Here is a 19,211-nt window from a genome sequence, read left to right on the forward strand (position 1 = left end):
GATACTCGCTTCTATACCTAAAGCTAACCCTACTTACAGCTTATCCGAGGGAGTAGTATAAAGTGTAAAAGGTTTACACTTTGGTTGGTTTCCAATCGTACCAAAGTACAACTACAGTGTACCCTTTTACACTTTATACTACTCCCTCGGATAAGCTGCAAGTAGGATTTGCTTTAGGTATAGAAGGGGTATCGGATGATCCTACTTGTGGCTTATCCCTAGGTGTAGAACGGGCAATAGATTCACCCTGTACAAAAAATGTCGGTAAAAGGCTACTACGGCTCTATGATTGCGTTAAAAAGACGGTAATCCTACAGAGTAGGGCCTTTTCCGAATGTTGATATTTCTTATAAAATAGAATAGAATAGAATAGAATACCTCCCGTGCGACCCTTGCGAGACGGTCGGGATTTGAACTCACCTTACCACCGAGCCTTTTCGCGCGGAAACTCGTCTCTCTCTCTCTCTCTCTCAAGCGCGCACGCACTACTTACCGCGATTCCCGCGCATGTAGATAAAGAGAAACATTTGGTAGATAATCGTCCTAAAGGCTATTCTACAATTGCGTAAACGTGGTTGTTAGCGGTTGTACAGTGTTGTAAAACACAGTTTTAAACTAGCATTTCCGATTGTAAAGCCTGTTGTAAAAGATGGCTGAACTTGATCTTCCACGACTACAACGATATAGGACGTAAAAGCTAACTAATCATTCATTTCAATTACGACGTATCTCACTCTATTGTATATTACTTTGATGTACAACACTTACTACTACTTCTACTCCTACAACCCTACAACTACGTTTACGCAATTGTAGAATGGCCTAAAGGCTATTCTACAATTGCGTAAACGTGGTTGTTAGCGGTTGTACAGTGTTGTAAAACAGAGTTTTAAACTAGCATTTCCGATTGTAAAGCCTGTTGTAAAAGATGGCTGAACTTGATCTTCCACGACTACAACGATATAGGACGTAAAAGCTAACTAATCATTCATTTCAATTACGACGTATCTCACTCTATTGTATATTACTTTGATGTACAACACTTACTACTACTTCTACTCCTACAACCCTGCAACTACGTTTACGCAATTGTAGAATGGCCTTAATACTTAAGCATGTGGTATATATCTTAAAACACGGTCGTTCCGTGTGGAATCCGCGGCTTTCGACTGGAATCGGCGGGGATGGTGGAGGGTCTCTAACAAGGCTAGTTTGTGTAAAGCGTCTATCTTGCAATATTGGATCAATATTGGGAATACTAGATTTACATTGTTTCCCCAATATTGCGCCCATATATTGTGCTACTAGGACGTATTATTTTTGAGTAAAGAAAATTGGGATTGCGGTCAAGGAAAAAGTCACTTGTGCGAAATAACACATTATTTTATTTAGTTTTTCTTCTTAAAAAAAGAATGAACTTGAAATCTTGGTTGTCGGGTTTCTTCATTTGGATTCTGGCGAGTAATGGGCATTTTCGAAGCGACGATACACTAAGTTTGCAAATTGAACTAACTATATGTATATATATGTATATATGTATATATGTATAATATTTATATATAAGATAGGTTTTCGCTTCTCGCGCGTTTACTGCATAGTACGTCATATTTACGTCTTTATATTCTCCCTGTTACTCTCTCTTTTTGTCATTCTCTCTCTCTCTCTCTCTCTCTCTCTCTCTCTCTCTAGTACTCGTTTTCTCTTATCCTTGCATGCACGCTCTTTCTCTCATTTACACACTCACACATTTTCCAAATGTCGGTATTTTTGAGGGCTTTAAAGAATTATGATTTTTATAGATATTTTCTCACTCAATATTTTAACATATATTTCTCTCTCTCTCTCTCGCTCTCTTTCGTTCTCTCAGCATCGCGCAGATTATTGGCAGATGTACATTCCACACGCACAACGTACATTTAATTTCTTGAAGAAGAAAAATGAGACACTTATCTAATCGTGGCACGCGTGCGTCGCCATGTGGATTTCAGTTTTAATACAATTCGATACAATTTCCTCCCGTCATGAATAAGAATCGTAAATATTCAAGTAATATTTGATGAAATATTTCACGCGTCTGAAATTTGACATCAATTCGTTATTACAGATACTTCGATGATCTCGCAGGCGAACGTGGAAAACTTGGTGGAAGTTTATGTCACGAGTTTATTAAATACAGGGTATACCATTTTATTCAATACCCAGTGAGCAATGATTCGTCGATCAATATCGATATCCTCTTGAAACCCTACAACTTTTGTCTGAAACATTTTTTGAAGAAACGTCTCCATTTCGAGATATTCGCGTGTACTGAATAAAACGGTCTATCCTGTATATTTCGGTATCTAAAAAATATATAAATAAGCTGAAGCCCACTTATACTTCCGCATATTAATTAAAGTAAATGAACTTTGACATGAAATCACTTTGCGATTGGATGCTACAAAATTTTCTGCAAATAAACCTCGAAATTCATCAAAGAATCTGCGGTGTGACAGGAAATACTATTACACAATTTGCGTCACAGATAGAAACGATGGAAGAAATAAAACAATTACAACGGATTAGACCTTGCATTAAATTCTACAGACGCGCGCGCGAGCGCACGATGATTAATACTAAGTACAATCTATGAGTTGAATCTCTGCGTTTCCGAAAAGGAACAACGAGCGTTCCTTTTCTCGCGTTTTCGCGTACGTATATGTCTACGTGTATGTATAGATAATATACAGTAAATTTTTACAATGACGGGAAGCACGACGGGACGCCGCGCAGCTCGCCCGAGATCGCCACTTCGCGAATTCTCGCCCCGCTCTGGAGAGACTCGGCTTCCGGTTTATGAGAATTCGCTCCGAATTCTCGAACGCGCGAGGAAGGGCAGGAGGAGCTTTAACGTGAATTCTCGAGCTCGGATTTTGGCGAATTTGCCGGCACGAGATTTTCAATCTCCCGCGAAATTTTAAACGCAAATTACATGCCGCGCTTCTCCAGCATGCGAGTCATCTGGCTGCATCGAGAGAGATAGATAGAGATAGAGATAGATAAGTAGAGAGAGAGAGAGAGAGAGAGAGAGAGAGAGAGAGAGAGAGAGAGAGAGAAGAGAAGAAAGAGATAGAAATAAAGTAGAAGCGATCGGAATCGTGCCAGACGATCGCGCGTACGGCAGCGTCGATCTAAAGGTGCCGTCCCATGGAGCGGAATACGCGGAAGCGGAATCAGCGGATCGCCAATCGCAAGATTATTCTGATAGAGCCCTTTCAAAAATTCCGTCGAAACGGTCTTGTGATTGGCGATCCGCTGATTCCGCTTCCGCGTATTCCGCTCTATGAGTTTGCACCCTAACACTTCACTGCCATCGTGCTTCCGCATTTGCGACATCGCGTCGCGTGTTCTTCTGCGTGTACCCTTTTCTTTTTAAATTAGTCTATTTTAAAGTTAAAGCTTTCAATGGGTTCTTTCACTATTTCCTTTGTCTTTATACACGACGCTCGCAATGGCAGGCGCGACTATCAAAGCCACTAGCACGCGTCGCGCGTTCAGCCCTAAGTACGGTCCGGAGAGTTGAACACGATTGATAATCGATTTTCGCTTTTGCACCCCGCGATAAGTATATGTCGAAAATCGATTTTACACACATTACATTCGCTTCGAGTCGTCGAGAGATCTCTGTTCTGACTCTGTCAGATTAGAATTCGGGAGTCGTACATTCAACGCTAAACGCGGGGCGCGAAGACGAGTTTCTCGCGACGTGCGTTTGATCGCTCATATGTTTCGTTGAACATCAACACGAGATGCACAAACAGGCAGGAATGTCTGGACGCACTTCTCGTAATGTATTCTACAATTGTAGAAATGTCCAGGCATTCCTGCCTGTCTGTTTACACGCACGCACTCACACATACGTACATAGACACGGCGATGGCTCGCTTCCTAATTCGTCAATTTGTTCTGGATTTCCGTCTCTTTGCGTTCTTCCTTTCCTGCCCTTATCCCGTTTCGTTCCGTTTTTTTTTTTGACCACTGGACTTTTTGATTTCTAAATTTGCGAGACGACGACGAAATCGCAAAGGCGCGATGGTCTTCACGTGGACGAAGGATTCGTAGCGTACCGGATTGCAACTCGGACAATACCCGGCGAGAAATGACTCGTCCAGCGATGTCGAAGCGATGTTGAATCGACATCGTTTCGACGAATCATTTCTCATTGGGTATTTATGTCCAAGAGATATGCGAGACATCTCGACAGTTTGGAAGTAAACATTTAAATGGTATATATACGTATAAAATTTCTTGAAACATTTGTTAAAAGAGGGAGAGAGAAATATGATCTATACGGCGAGAACAAAAGTTACGTTATCTCTCGGTTAGATATGATCTAGTTTGAATCTGACAATCTGAATTGATTAGTCAAGTTAAATCGCGTTACGGATTCGTTATCGCAATCGATACCTAGCTGCCTTCTCACATTCTCATCGAGTGAATTACATGGGGACTCGAAGAGCTTCGCGATTCTCTCTCAGTCTCGATTATTCTAACATCTTCCTTCTGATCTAATATCTTCCTCGCGCATTTCGCGTGTTCTAGTTTTGTCAACGTGTAATATTAAGGCAACTCTTGTTACTAATTAATAATTCACTGCGTGTGTTATGATTTTTTTTTCTTCCATTTTCTCGCTACGATCTTGGCGCAACGGAGAAGCGTAAGCCCTGATTTTCGGATCCTTCGGTTTCTCGAAGGTACACCCGGTACGTTCTATCACATGAAACTACAATTGCAACCGGACGACGCGTGCACAAGTGTCAACAAACTGTGGAAAAATTACAGTTAACTTGACCGAATCCATGGTACAATCAGCGATGCTATTTAAATCGAAGCTTCGTAACAATTCAATTGTCAATATACGTATAAGATTCCGATCAGTTGCAGCAACTATTATTAATTTTGCTTCTATTTCAGAGCGATTTATTGGAATCTCAAATTTTTGTATTTGTCGTTAACTTCAAAATAACGATAGATCCTTTTAAACGGACAAAATCAATTGTTTGCAAGATTACTCATTGGATGAGAATAAATTAAGTAAGACCAATGAAAATGTGTGTACAATTGAAATGAAATAGCTGATGTTTAATGAAAAGAAATAAGTAAAAATTAATTTTTTTTCTTCACATGTCAGATGAAATTTCACCGTCCACGAAATTTGTACGCACTTCGGCGTTTATCACGGCCGATTTCGAATGCTAACAGGTTTATACTGTTAATTCGCGTTTTCCACCTTTAAATGCTACGATACTCATGCACGCGTATACCGGAAACGCGAAAGCACTCCGACCGGAAAAAATTGACGTTCTGCAACGATTCCGTTCCTCTACACTTCGATTCGCTAAATCACGTTCATACGGCGGCTACACATGGTTTAATTAGATTCAGACTCAGATCAACAGGTTTAAACCTCTCGGGTATATTTATAATATGTATAGAGATCGTCATAATATATATATAATATGTATATTTATGTATAGTGTTGTCGACGAGATTTTTCGATTATTTGCAAAAGTATGAAACTCTACGGAGCCCCAGCGCCGACACGCCAAGAGATTCTAGTGACGAAGTTTCTCTCCTTCACATTCGCCTCTCCTCTCCCTCCCCCCCTCTCTCTCTCTTTCTTTCTCTCCGCAGCCTCTTTTTCGCTATTACGATTACTTATTATCGACAGGGCGTTCAATGTTTCACACTATACGCTTTCAATGTTTGTTTATACCAATTATGCACAGCGTGTGTATCCCTTACGTGTTCGTATTCATATATACTAGACGCATCGTGTATATATCTCTCTATATATGACGTATTTATATATTTATATATGTATAGATAAAGTAGAAAAACTTAACGATAACTTCTCTTTTCTAGTTTCTTCAATTCGTTACTCGTCGCCCGAGGGAATCTCGCGCTTCATTAAGTCTCTACCCCGCGGTTATACGTTTTTGCGTTTACGGATACAAAATAAATAGAAGTTATACGTGCGGAAGTAATTTGTGTAGGCTCCTCTCTTTCGACATACTGTACGCCGGCCGAGAAGCAATTCGATAGATCTCTCTCTCTCTCTCTCTCTTTCTCACTGCCTAACGCCGAGTTACTTTGTATTCCGTTTTGTTTCGTCCGCAAGCCGAGAGAATTTCTCTATTTCCGTTTCCTTGTTCGTTTGTACCAGATGGATCCACACCGGATGAATGGATGGATGCACCGTCCCCTGAGGCGAATGTCCTGTTTACCTGTTCTCGCAAGCTTCCCGCAAGCACCTCACTCTGTGCGTGTGTGTGTGTGTGTGTGTGTGTGTGTGTGTGTTCGATGCATTTTATTCATAATTTATGTATACATATTTATATAATTCACATACGGAACGCGCACGTGTCATTTATCGCTAGCAATCAATGAATTTCTCGAAAAGTGTCATTTCGGCTCTCGCTTGTCCCGCTGCACGTTTCTTCCCCTTTTTAAAATTCTCTCTACCCTGCGGGTTCTGCGCGCTCGGACGTCCGCCGTTTACAAAACTTTCCGCGATGCCGTAACGCGATCCTTACCTACTTTCTCGTTACGTTTGCTCGTATTAATATCACTGGGAGCCCGACGATACGCCGCGAGTTCGCGCGATCGCGATTCGATCGAGTAACGTGCCGTGTGGTCACATTTAAATGCAATATACATGCAATTCGGCAGAACACGTGAGGTATGCAATGACTTTAAACTAAAAAAACATTGACAAAATTGAAGATCCAATTATTATTTTCGGTCTACCTAATTAAAAAATGAGATGTTTGAAAGAAATGACCTGGATTTACTTTGTTAATTAGCGGCGTCAATTATTAATCTTATCGACTACTTTGTTCTTTTATTAGGTCATCTGCAGAATTCGTCTTCGTCCGTTGACGACTAACAAATTATTTTATCACTTAAAAGTCAGGTTGATTAATTAACTTTTTTAATATAAAACCTATTAAACGTGTACCACCGATTGTGTGATACAGTTGCAACGTCTGAAAATTACTGTGCGACACGTAGCGTATAATTACGGAAAATCAGTTTTGTATTATTTATATGAGTTTTTGTTTTACCAGATAAATAACCATATTTCTTTCCGTACAGTTAATAGCCGAAGGCTTCGTTTCATCGATCACGCGATACCTTCGAAGATCGTGAACTTGCGACGCGACGAATTTGGATATTATACTCTACTAACGCTAGTGTGTTAATAACATTTGTCAGGTTCACTTCTAACTTCTCGTCCCTAATCACGCTCACTTTTAGTATCGTATTCGACATTTGACGACAATTATCTCTCACGCGAGATTATATATTCTTGTCACGTGCCTAAGAGTCTTTTGGATGCCGTCAGACGAGACGCAGAATCGTTATTGTTACCCTTATCGCGGTATTATTACTATCATTATCATTATTATAGTTATCTTACAGCTATAATTGATATTAGCATTAATTACATTATTGTTATTTAATTGTAATTTAATCGCGGATTCGTCTTGAAGTTCTCGTAGTTTTTTTTATATTTAAATTAGCACTTTTAAAAACGGCAATTACGTTAATATTTATATTATCGAATTACACGGTTGATTAATTCCTCGTTTACGAGTTTGGTCATCATCCTTTTATGACATTAGAAAGTCTGTGAAGATTAAAAGATTAATTTTTTCACCGTTATCCTTTCACGCATATACGTATTCTGCATACGTGTAGTACATTAAATGGCATACATTATATGTGCACATGCATTCTTTCTTTTTCTTCTTTCGCTCATCTTTCTCCCCCTCCCCTCTCTCTCTCTCTCTCTCTCTCTCTCACTCTCACTTTCTTTTTGTCTTTCTTTTTCTCTACCTTTTAAACATCATATATCTATCGACTCATCCATGTATTCTCATTGAGCTGCATTTACACTTCGTGTTTAATTTTCTTATGTTTTAATTATAAATTTTCCATTCGTTATGAAATTGAAAATTATACAATTTTCATCACGCACATATAAACATATCTAATTTGATCGATATTAATCTCAATTTTCACATGAAACAAACATTAGAATTAGATAATTAAATTGTTATTGAGGGTGGTTATATGTATGCTCTGAGAAAACACGGTGTTCGGAAATGAAAAGAAAAAAAAAGAGAAGAACCTTCGACGACAGTTTTGCGTTAAATGCGGCTCTCTTTTTTTCTCTACACTTTCGTTAACATGTACCTACTTTTGGATCCGCAAAATGGCTCATCGACGCGACCGTATCGTCGGACCGGCTAAGTTTTTTCGAAATATATTTATCACAGAAAAACATTTTTATGAATATTTAATCTTATTCGCGTACACTCACGCACACACACGCGCGCGCGTGCGCGCGCGTATCATAATTGTTCAATTTTATCACGATGTTGCGGATCTGTATGAATCATTCTCTATTTATCTTGCATTCGCTAATACCAGCTACACTAAAAATTTCTCGAACGAATTGTAAATTCCTCAATAATCGTTTAAATTTGTCACACATTGAAAACGTTAAAAGTAAATCCAATTTTAATTCTTATTCCGTCTATAAAAAGAGAAACATCAAATTAATATAAAGAAGACAATTCTATGGACCAATATTAGCGAATTGATTGATAGTGTTCCTTTTCATATCGCATTCATTCCCATTGATTCTAATTATAGGTTTCCTTCACAGCGACAATTTATACACGATGTACAATCCAGTTATTAAAGCACTTAAGGGAAGAAAATACACGACTCTGATTATACGTCACTAAAAATGCGCTCACGAGATCCTCGGTGATCTTTTCTCTCTCTTTCCCTCTCTTTCCGTAGCTATCTCTCTCTGTCTCTCTCTCTCTCTTTCTCTCTCTTGTTTCTAAAATAATTTTTATATCATAGAAGAGAGAGCATTAATTCCGATTCAAATTTGATTTACCTGGACCTGGAAATAATTAATGTCATTGAAGATATCAATTATCCAAACTCTCTTGAATTATCTTTTTATTATTAATTTTTATTATTTTACATTACTATATATATGTATATATGTATATATCAGACAATATATTAAAGCGATTGGATAAGTCTGTAGTCTTCTCTTTGGAAAAATTGATCTTATTATATATTGTTGAATTTTTAATCGCTGAATAATACAAACAAGTTCGATGATTAACGCCCGTTCATTCACCAAGGATCTTTATATGCCGATCACGCTGGAAAATCAGTCACTCTTCCTTTCTTCTTTTTCACCCCATTCTTTCGCCTCACGTAAATTTCCCCGTTGCATTCACACATTTTTTTTTGCTCGAATTAGCTACTTACATTAATTAATGTCGTTACGTAGTGGCAATATTATCGTTTATTTTAACTTAGCCGATACACGAAAATTACGCAAACAAACACAGAACAGCGGAAATCAATCGAGTTATTTAGGAAACGAAGTAAGTCTCAGCCCTGTTTCTTCCAAAGTTTTTCTCGAAAGCACCATAGCCGTTCTCGATGATTACACACACACCCACACAAAAATTAATGAATACAAAAATCAAAGTAGCGGGACGAAAATAAAACACTTGGTGAAGAAAGATCATTCTGTCTGGCGACTTGATTATTTATGTCGGCCGAGTTGCTTCGCTTCTCAAATTTGTCGATTCAATTATCTCACAACCATTCGCTCACTTCTTCATTCATTTTCTCGCTTTCTCTCCCTCTCTTTCGCTCACCGGGTATGTACACTTACGTACAGTTATATCGTAATATTTATACGTGTCGCAGGAAAAAAAAAGAAACGTACGTTTATGTACACCTACGTATTCTCGTGTGTGTGTTTCCGCTTAAAACACCCCGTACGATTGGCAGTATATTAAATGTGTCTTTATGTATAATATAATGATTTTATTCTTCTTTTCTTATTACGTAATCTCGTTTCGGATACGTGTTGCTCGTTTAGCAAGCTTTCGTTTTATGTACGGATAATTCTCTCGACTTCTATTTTTTTTTCTCTCCCTTGTTCTGCCGTCCGTTGTATAAACGCACGATCGACGGCGAAATTCACGAGTTTTGAAGACAAATTAATTACATAAAATTGATGCTTCTCGTTTATCCCTCACGAAATCGCGCGCGCGCTTCGGTAATTAGCACACTTAGTATTACAGTAATGATAGTAAACAGCGTTAATAGCGACGATAGTAGAATAGTTTAGTAATAGTAGTAGTTGTAGTAATAGAGTAATAGTAGTAGTGATAGTAGCAGCAGCAATAGTAGTAGTAATCGTAACAGTAGTAGTAGTGGTAGTAGCGGTAGTAAATCGTAATATAGTAGTAATGGTAGTAGCGGTAGTTAGTAGTTAATAGTGTAATAGTAGAGTGAAGTAGCTGTTTCTTTCATCTCTTTCTGCGGGTGTTAATTTAATAACGATATTAGCAGTGATAAGTAATAAATATTTGTAATTCAATTATACGCAGTAATTTACAAGAGTGCTTTTGAAAACCGTATGGTAAGAACTGTTTACCTCTCCGCGTCGGCTCACCCTTTTACTCTCTTTCCCTTTTACGCGTCTTCCCCCCCGTGCGACAATTGTTCATCCTCCTCATCCCGTTGTCTCAAGTGCGCGTTCCTCGATCGTGGTCCTCATTTCCGCAACGTTTCTCCTAATGACTCTTGATTGGCACGAATCGCGAGGCAACAACCGCGCGAATTAACGACGACGTTCGCGTTCGCTCACCTCTCTCTCGTCCGCTCCCTTGGTTTTCCCACCCCTCCCCGTTACCCTTACGACGACTACGATCGTCTCGCGTTTCGATTTGACAAGAACCGCGACTGCGAATACAATATCGGCACTTCGTAGCGGCGGTCCTTGCGCGTCTCTCTTTCGGCGAAGCGATTTCTGATTATTCGCATTTGATTAGGGGCGTCGCTTTCGCGCGATTTGGTTAATGGCAAAATGGGGGGCTAATCTGAATCCCGGCGGAATTATTAGAATTCTCTTTCGCGCGTCTCGACCCTTGATCCAACTTGTAATCCTATTAACGCTTTCTTCATTGGCTTCTCCGCTTGATTCGCCGGGGAACACCCGTTTACCAGTCCGTCCTGTTCGCGCGGTTGAATCTCCCGACGAATCGTCCCGACGATACTTACAGCGAAGAAAACGCGAAACCTCTTCAGATTTCGAAATAAAGCAACGCTATTTCGGATCCCTTTGTTTATTTCGAAATCTTCAGCTTGCAAAAGTGATGTAAACCTTATCCTGAAACCAACTGCCATTCTCTCCACTACTTGGATTGTCCGTCAACTAACGTCGTCGTTGAACAATTAACATCACTTAATCGGCGCTTTCACGAGTGGAAGTGGAACGATTTGGTACATCAGTCGCGATTTCCGACGAATCGTGGGGGAAGGGGGTTTTCTTACGCACGCACGCACAAAAATCATACGACCACACATACATACATAAACACACACATACGTAAGAGAACGTTTCGTGGTGATCACAGCGCAATTCGGGCGTTCGATGAGTCTCTCCTCCGGAAAATTGTATAAAAAGTAAGTCTTCCCCCGAGCTCGATCGGGCCGGGGTTGAAGATTGAAATATTAACTCGCGAATAATGTCGGAGGGTTCGAGTCTCCCGGAACGTCCGCTCAATTATTCAATCACTGTCGTGCACGACGAGTTTCACTGCAACCTACCACCTTGTCTCTCGACGTAGCTGTCGCGATCTCGAGAGCTCCGTCTTCGTTTCGCCGTGCGTCGTTCGCGTTCAACGGTGGAGCGTCTTGCGACGGAGCGGCGATCGAACGGAATTCGTCTCTGGGACGACCTCTCGGATCCTCGTACGATCGCACCAGGCGATCTTTCCCCGATTTCTCTGACCTGGTATCCAGGCTCCAAGAGCGAATCTTCGAAATTCGTCGAGCTCGGCCGTTTGATTGCACTTGGATTTCGATTTGTAGAACCGCGCGCGTCGCACTCCTCCTCGTTCGCGGATTCGTGCGACGTTGACATGTGAATGATAGCTCCGCCGATTTCCCGTGTGCGTTCGTACAGAAATCGGCCCCTCTGGTACGTTCGTTGACCCTGTTCGGTCGCCGTGTTTAGCCATCGGAGATTGCTCCGAGCATCGTCCGCCTGGAATCGTTTTCTCGTTCAACTCCCTTAGACCTTTTTCGGTCGCCGCAACGTGGTCGTGGCTGGAACAACTCCTTCGTGGAACCGTTCTTCGGCCAGTCGTTATTTGGAGGGGGCCTCCAGAAGCCTCGTCGACCGCGGCACTTTACATCAAATTCAACGCGCGTCCCACGTGGACGACTATCACGCGCAAACCCTGAGACGCCTGGGGGCGTCCACGTTACCGGACCACCGTCCAGGGTCCCACTTTGGCTAGCACCAATCGTCCTCGTCACTGTCCGAGTGCCTCGACCTGTCCGAAACAATTACATTATCCGTCCAATCAAGAGGAGATTGCAGCGAAACGGTATATATTCCGAAAACGCAAGTAGATTAAAGCAATTTGTGTGAATCACAGTTAGTAACTTAGTGTAAATGCAACAAACTTTATTGGAGAATGTACGGCAAGAAGAAGCAAAGGAAGACTGATTGTAAGCAAATTGAATTTAAAATAATGGAAGATGAGTTTGTTCGAGACAGAGACGCGCGGCAAGGACTCCTTACCTAGGCGCTCTCTGCTTGGACTGCGGTTGCGGTTTGTAACCGTTGGGCACCGGGCTGGGCAGCAGACGACCGCCGCGGCCCATCGCGACAGCCTGCTCGAAGCTCAACGGATGATGGCTCGGCTGCACGCTGGAGGGCGGAATGTGCGATGGCGGGTGTGGATGCTGCAGCACATGACCGGGCACGGGTGTCGCTGGTACGTGGGCCGGTCCGCTCGGCGCCATCACGTGCGGTCCGTGGGTAGGCGAGGCGTTCAGCTTGGGGAAATTGATGTTGGCCGGTTTCAGCTGTAAGGTCGACGGCTTATTCGGCGTCGGCGGCAGCCGGCGACCTTGGCCTCTCCTCGCAACCAGCACCGGGTAGCTGTGTTGATGCGGATGATGGCGATGGTGATGGTGATGCGGACGACTGCCGCCTATGGGGCTGGGACTCCTCGAACGCTGCTCCAGACTCGTCGTGCCGTAATGGCCACCGCGCTCGATCCTGTGAACCGGACTTGGCGACCTGGCCGGACTCGTCGAGGCGCTCCACGGACCTAATAAACATGCCTGTTAAAGTCTCCCTGTTTGCACTGTACGCGCGGCACAATCGTTGCGGTGGGGCTCTTTCGACACACGGCGCAGGGGTTGCTCGACAAGTAAATCATAAGCATGTGGTTGTTGAGAAGCCTGATGCGGATATTGGGGGAACCGGACAATTTTCAATATTACTGCTCGCTCGATTGTCTAATTAACCGACTTGCAATAGAACAAAAATTAATCTAGATTCAATCACTCGGTCTCTGTGCGAAGGTAGAAGAGCTCGATTTGTCGAAAAGGATTCAGGATCGACGACCAAACTAATGATACCGTTGTAACAAAATATGTAACTTTATTAATAGTGAGACTATTCTTTGTAGGGCCAACTATTATTTCTTTTTTTTTTTTAGAAAGAATGCCGAATATATTTATTAAATGTGTAGTAATGAGAACTTAACAATGGAGCAATTGATGTAATTTTTCTGATCTCTACGTTTTGCGAAATTAATAATTACGAGTCGTAATACGATTTTTGAAAAGTAATGGAAAAAGATGCCAAATATATGTGCTAGTTATCTTGAAATTATCCGAAGGAGGATTAAAAAATGCAACATGCTTGTAATGTTTCGTGTTTGTAATGCTGTGAAATCAATCGAACCAGTAGTGCAAACACACATCGGTGCTCTAAATATTAACGTGTTGAAAATTCTATGAGGCGTCTAACGTAGCATGCGCACACATTCTACGATACTAAATTATCAAAGTGCATCAATAATCGTGATAATCTCAACAGTTATTGTGCAAAATCCCCAAACTCTCTAATTCTCTTGCAGACAAGCTAAATTATGCTCGATATATTGCAATTCTACAATTCATATCGTTACGCCCGAGCGCCGTTTCACGAATTTACTCGCGAGATACTCCCGTACTCCCGGATACGAAGGAAACTGATTTAGGAGACTAATGATTTCATGGAGAATTTTATGCAATGAACGCAATTTAACACAACGAAATGCGAAGATTGGCGATTAAGTTGTTAACGGGCCGCTCGCAACGCGCACGAAACCCGCTCAGTCTCTCGGACATATCTTTGCTTAGCATATTTGATTGAGCGTCAATTCTAAAAATGATTTTAATGCTTCATGTTCTTTGCCTCGATCGATCGAGTATCACAGATTGTAGGTGACACGAGGACGTAACAATATATAATTATTTGCAAATCAGAATGTGAAATTAATTAAATACGCCGATGTAAAAATACGATCGGCATATACATGTTACATCTTTCAAAATCATAAATGTCGCGTCAAACTATCTATGAAATAATAAATTGTACTTGTGGATTGCATTTAAGAACTGAATGCACTATGAAACATATTAACAGATTACAATAACGATCCAATATGATCTATGACAATTGATTACTTCAAAATCAATTTACTTGATCGATAAAGCTACTTGGTCTCAACAGCGTCTCTAATGTAAAAAAGCATCGAATAGTAACAAGAAGAGAATCGCTTTCGACGTGAACGTGTTAAACATTGATGCTATTGGTGTTGTACATATTGATTGTTTGGAATCTATTGCGTTGATTTGTGGTGTCTTCTGGCGTGTATGTGTGTGTGTATTTATCTGTGTACATGTGAGTGTGTATCATCGCAAAACAGGAACGAAGAAAAAATAGTGAAAGCCAAACGATCGTATTGATTATGTAGTAACATCATAATTGCATCGTGGAGACAAGGGAATGAAGAAGAGGAGAGTTGTGAAAGAAATTACCATCGTCGTAATAGTCGCAGTGGTCGTAATAGTCTGTGTAGGCGCATAACAGAACAGAACGAAGAAACGTATTACATCGAGTATCACACAGAGCTTTTCTGCCTCGAGTAAAATTAACATTATAGCAACATTCATGTTTTCTTTTTTTTTTTTTTAAATAAAACCGTGACCACGAACTCTCTTTCGTTGCTTCCGCTGATCGCGAAACAGATTGCAATCTACAAAATTTACGACTGACAAGTCTGTAATAGAACGTGTGTACACAAAAGCGCATATCTTCGCGTAGAGATTTTCGAAACGGTGCTTCAATTATATCACCAAGCCGGTTGGAGATAATTATAATCAATAATAATGAATAATAATCAATCATAATCAAGAATAATTACATAATAGAAATAACACCAAGAGAAAATGAAGGTATCGGTGATACGGTGATAAGAATAAATACAAGGATGCTGTGTTCGTAGTATAATCCAGGCTGATAAAAGACAACGAGATAGAGAAACCGGTTGGAGATGACCAACACGAAATAGAGTTCGCTGTCGTGGTTCCGTGAAAAAGACTTATCGTTGCACCGTCGTGGCTTTCGCTGGTCGGAATTATCGCCGGTACGTCGTACCTCGTATCCTATGCCGATGATTATATTGTGATGAGTGGGGGTGATGAGTGTGCCTTTGTATCTCGACGACGTTGCTAACGGTATCGCTAAACCCTGGTCCGTCATGATATTGATCTTGATGGTCGTACCGGCCGTGTCGCCTTGGCGATGGCGATCTAGGCATTATTGGCGAGTGTCTTCTGCAAATTATGAACAACGAGTGAGAAAATCACAACACGCCGCGTACAGCACCGCATAAACCCAGCTAATGCGTTAGCCATGTCTATAATCAAACGCTGGTTAGATCGCTCTGAGCATCATCCTTGATTCGATGCTTTGGAATATATTCACGTTTAATTTTCCTGAATTTTATGTCGTACATTTTACTGGAATATATATCTTTCATTAACAGTTTTTTACAATTTCGAGCATACATTAGGCTTTCGTTCCTTTCTCGACTAGGCATGTGACACAGCGTGGCTATTTCTCGGGAGACTCTGTACCTTATTACATACTACGCCCAGTACCTTATACTTGGTGATCGCGAACGTCTAGTGGGAGGCGCCGAGGGATGATGCGGACGAAGGCCTCTGTCGCCAGGATGCGTGAGACTCTCGAGGCTACCGGCACGCGAGTCGGACGGTATGACGTCTTGCAGGTCCTAAACGAGAACAGACTTGCGACTTAGTAGTTTGCCTGCGTAATTTAGAGTCGGATCGGGAATCGAAGGGGGAGTCGGGGTGTTGCCGGTTCTTTGTCTTTAGCAATATCGCGCTGTCGATTCGCGCGTGCTCCGAACAAGAAGCTACCGTAACACGACTATCGAGACGCCTTTTGTCTCCGGAATTCAAAAGCAGATGCACGTTTGACTTGTCATTCGGCTCATTTATATTACAAACTTAGTTAATTAAATGTTGTTCACACGCATAGTGCGTTCGTGAGGAATACGAGCAATTTAGATCAACCAAAGTAAGAATTGAATATACTTTTTTGCTAATAAAATTAATAATATTGGTAAAATTTTACCAAATACCAATTTTATTATCGCACAATGTCGCGATGGTTTAATGTAGCAATGACAACCACGTTGATCAATGCTGCGTCGAGAAAAACGCGGGACAATACTTTTTTTTTTTTAATCAGACACGTGCGATCTGCTTCTCTCTGTACTTTTCAGCCTACGCTTTTGTCACTAACAAAGTTAAATGTAGCTTCGCAAAAAATCAGGAGAAATTGAGAGATAAGGCGGAGTAAGAGTAATTCACACACAGAGATACATATATATATGTGTGTGTGTGTTAAATGGCATGCAAGTTAGAAAAGTCTCGCTCATGCACATGCACTCGCCGATAAGCTCCGATCGCTTGATTGGAAAAAGGGAAGATATCCGCTACCTTCGAGACATAAGTCTCTCTCGCAAGAGTGTGTGCTCTCTTACTTACTTACCGGGACGTGGACATAAAGAATCAAGGCAAAATATGACAGACGAGAGGAGAACGAGGCAGTCGCGCGATCGTGTTGACTGCTTCGTTGCTCCGTTGCGATAATCCTAAGGCCGAAAGCAGCAAGGGACAAGGGGGTGGGAGCTGCTCTATGCACCGACACGAGAAGAGTCGCTAAGAGCGTTCGGGTGATGCACGTGACTATTTCTCTATGTAGTGTTTCGCGCTAGAGCGTGTGTTTCTAGGTGTCATTATTTACAGGAGCTAACACACTCAACGAGATCAAAATCGATTCGACCAAGACCGATTCTCTCAGCGAGCGGCGAAAGAAATTTTCGCACGACGCGCGACAAGTAGTAGAGGCACGCGGTTTGTCCGACGCCTACTATTAACTTCTTCCAATTTCGACTGCAAATCGGTCTTGAACGCTCAAGATCACGACATCACGGGCAATACCTCTCGATCCGCGCGATGTTTCTTGAATAATTCATCTTTAAGGATTGGAAACATTGAAACTCGAATTGCTAGACAACGTCGATTGGCTTATCTAAAACGATTTGTCCTAATCTAATTTAAACACAAGTGTTTCCAATTCGTTTCTAATGGGAATTTAACTATTTTTCTGAAATCTAATTTCATTACTAACAGGATTGTATCTAAGAACGTTTTTCATTTATCTAAATGTTGTTACACGAATTCTTTGGGAGAAGGTCACATTTTCTAAAAATACTTAAGGTGACACAATTAATTACAATACTAAGTGCGAGACAGTATCCTAAGTTAGATCAATGTAGCAGAGTAAATTCGCGGTAAGAGACCTAATCTAAAATTATTTTCAGATAAAGTAGAACGGAATATACGAGATCTATATTTGATTACAGGATGTTTCTGTATTTCGATAAAGTTTTATCATTAAACTGTTATAAAAAATTGTGATAAAAAAATATCAATATCGATAAACGTCTTATCTGCTTTTATACTATTAAAAGAAACAAAAGTAATTTAACAAACACATTCTCTAGTGCAAAAACCTGAAGCTTATTGTATCGAATAGATTTAACTTAATTTAGTTGAATAAAAATTGACAAATTATTATTCAAAATCTATCAGTTTTATAGTCAAAATGAGCTTAACAGTCGTATCTTTAAATTCTTTAAATAAAATTAGTTCCAAAAAAGAAAGACAAAAGTTTCGAAGAAAACAGCTTCGAAAGAATTTCGGTTCAGAAACATCTTGTAGTTGCCAGAAGGCTAAGACATCTTAAACGTATCGTACACACGATCGCGATTCCTATGTGATTGATATATATATATATACTTTTTTTTTAGCGAGACAACGGGCAAGGTTTTTTCCGGCTTTTTCTATCGCGATCTACTTCAGATAGGGTTAGAGAGGGGGAGAGAAGGACATTCTCGAAAAATCGAGGATAGTTTTTTGAGCTTGGACCGAGCCGACACCTTCTGGTAACGGATCGAGGAGCGAGGTGCGTAGGTGTTCTGGTGTTGGTAGTACGAGGGTGGTCGGTGGTCATGATGATGGTGGTGGTGGTAGTATTGGTGGTGGTCATAGTATTGATCATTGTCGGTATCGTAGTAGTATTGGTCGTGATGGTGATGGTCGTGGTAGTAGTTGTTTTGATCATCCCGCTGGGAGGGCACCTCGGCCAGCAATGGCTCTAGCTCGGGGGCGCGATCCTCGTCATTAACTACGAGTACAACCCCAGACCCACCCCCTCCCTGGCTACTCTCTCCGCTGCTGCCTAGTATATCGTACTGGCGAGACATCTTCCAGTTCACCTTTTTGTTTCTGAAACCAAAGCAACCGCCACCCTGGTGCACTCTTGGCAAAAAGATATGACAATAAGTGAGACCGTACGTTACGCAATGTGAAATTGATTTTTCGTAATTTATGAGGCGCCCATTAGTCAGGCTATCCGTGCGATCCAAATTATATAAATTGTGATTTTTATTTATACGTATAATATATCTAATCCGGAAAAATCAGAATAAATTCATAAATGGCTGAATTTCGATCAATTACTTTGCCTCTTTGAGAAGGAGTGTAAAAATTTCCCCGAAAGTATCTACATTGTCCACTGATGTGTACAACTGATCTAATTGAAAACCGGTTTCATCCAGTCACTCGCGTTTATCTTGTCTTAACGCATTTCGCTTTCAACAAATAAG

General features: G+C 41.0%; 1 protein-coding gene across 6 annotated transcripts in view; it reads right to left on the bottom strand.

Annotated features, from left to right (window-relative positions):
- Positions 1-10,325: 10,325 nt before the first annotated feature.
- The window catches only part of LOC105568510 (voltage-dependent calcium channel type A subunit alpha-1-like), a 48,134-nt gene continuing 39,248 nt past the window's right edge, over positions 10,326-19,211 (bottom strand). For 3 of the 6 annotated variants that reach the window (XM_012024227.1, XM_012024226.1, XM_012024225.1), the window contains 6 exons: positions 18,483-18,831; positions 16,111-16,244; positions 15,605-15,783; positions 14,986-15,018; positions 12,689-13,223; positions 10,326-12,437 (listed from right to left, as the gene is read on the bottom strand). In XM_012024227.1, the coding sequence (XP_011879617.1) occupies positions 12,398-12,437; positions 12,689-13,223; positions 14,986-15,018; positions 15,605-15,783; positions 16,111-16,244; positions 18,483-18,831 (1,270 nt within the window). In that variant the 3' untranslated portion in view covers positions 10,326-12,397. Of the gene's footprint in view, positions 12,438-12,688; positions 15,019-15,604; positions 15,784-16,110; positions 16,245-18,482; positions 18,832-19,211 lie in introns of those variants that run through there. The other 3 variants (XM_012024229.1, XM_012024231.1, XM_012024230.1) reach the window with 3 other exon arrangements.

Source organism: Vollenhovia emeryi, unplaced genomic scaffold, assembly GCF_000949405.1.
Source record: "Vollenhovia emeryi isolate VEMERY1.0 unplaced genomic scaffold, V.emery_V1.0 DF939128.1, whole genome shotgun sequence".
NCBI lineage: Eukaryota > Metazoa > Arthropoda > Insecta > Hymenoptera > Formicidae > Vollenhovia > Vollenhovia emeryi.